General features: G+C 48.8%; 1 protein-coding gene across 1 annotated transcript; it reads right to left on the bottom strand.

The window, feature by feature from the left end:
• Positions 1–7: 7 nt before the first annotated feature.
• Positions 8–1,246, bottom strand: LOC121965360 (protocadherin gamma-C4-like; the record flags this gene model as incomplete). Its single annotated transcript, XM_042515512.1, has 1 exon — positions 8–1,246. A coding segment is annotated over one exon (1,239 nt), but the record flags the coding sequence as incomplete, so codon positions are not given.
• Between the last annotated feature and the right edge of the window lie 3 nt (positions 1,247–1,249).

The following is a 1,249-nucleotide window of genomic DNA, read 5'->3' as shown; positions in this document are numbered from 1 at the left end:
GAATCAAATAAAGGGTGATTCTGCCAGTTTTCTTGCTCGGCTCGGCCACTTTATGTCGGAGGTCTAAGATGGGCTCGTGGAGGCCGTCCTCCAGTAGGATGGACACCGTGGCGGTGGAGGACTGGACCGGTTCCCCGTCGTCCCTGATCTCTATGAGCAGCCTCTGAGAGGAGTCGTCCTGCTCGGACACAGCGCGTTTAGTCCTCACCTCCCCTGTGTACAGATTGACAGTGAACAGAGAGGCGTCTGTGGCCTCCGCCACTTTGTAGGAGATCCAGGCGTTATGGCCCGAGTCAGCGTCCACGGCCGTCACCTTGGTAACCAGGTGACCCGCTTTAGCGGAGCGGGGCATCCTCTGATGAGAGAGGGAGCCCATGGCGGAGGAGGGGTAAATAACAGCGGGGGCGTTGTCGTTCTGGTCCAGGATAAAAACATGGACAGTGGCGTTGCTGCTGAGAGACGGGGAGCCCTGATCCTTTGCCTGAACCTGAATCTGAAACACCTTCAGTTTCTCATAGTCAAACGAGTGCATGCTGTAGATGCTGCCGTTATCTGAGTTAATGTAAACATAAGAAGAGACAGAAACGTCCTGCACTTTAGAGTCCAGTATAGAGTAAGAGATTTTAGCGTTTTCACCGAAATCCAGGTCAGACGCTGATACTGAGTACAGTATAGAGCCTGGGACCCCATTCTCTTTTAAATACACATTATAGGAGGACTGAGTGAATATAGGAGGGTTGTCATTCACATCAGTGATGCTGACAGGTATCATTTTCTTACTGGACAGAGGAGGAGAACCTGAATCAGTGGCTGTTATCTCAATATTATACTCCGAGAAGCGTTCTCTGTCTAATAAACTACTGGTAACCAGTGCGTAGTTATTAGAAAATGATGGTTTTAAACTGAAGGGCGAACCTTTAGCAACACTTAACGTCACTTTACCGTTATCACCAGAGTCAAGGTCTCGGGCACTGATTAAGGCTACAACTGTGCCTCTTGGGGCATCCTCACGCACTGGGTTTGGGTTTGAAGTGAGCACTATCTCTGGGGCATTGTCATTAATGTCTATTAACACAACTTGTACACGACAGTGGCCCTCCATCGCAGGAACTCCTTTATCTTTTGCAGTAATATCGATTTCATGTATTGGATTGCTTTCATAATCTAACGACCCAACCAGGGAAATCTCTCCTGTACCCGAATGTAAATGAAAAATGGACAACAATGCCTGCGGTGTGTGCTCAGCAAA

The sequence above is a fragment of the Plectropomus leopardus genome, unplaced genomic scaffold (genome assembly GCF_008729295.1).
Source record: "Plectropomus leopardus isolate mb unplaced genomic scaffold, YSFRI_Pleo_2.0 unplaced_scaffold19724, whole genome shotgun sequence".
Classification (NCBI taxonomy): domain Eukaryota; kingdom Metazoa; phylum Chordata; class Actinopteri; order Perciformes; family Serranidae; genus Plectropomus; species Plectropomus leopardus.
The sequence above is the reverse complement of the archived record's forward strand: the minus strand, read 5'-3'. Positions and strand labels throughout refer to the sequence as shown.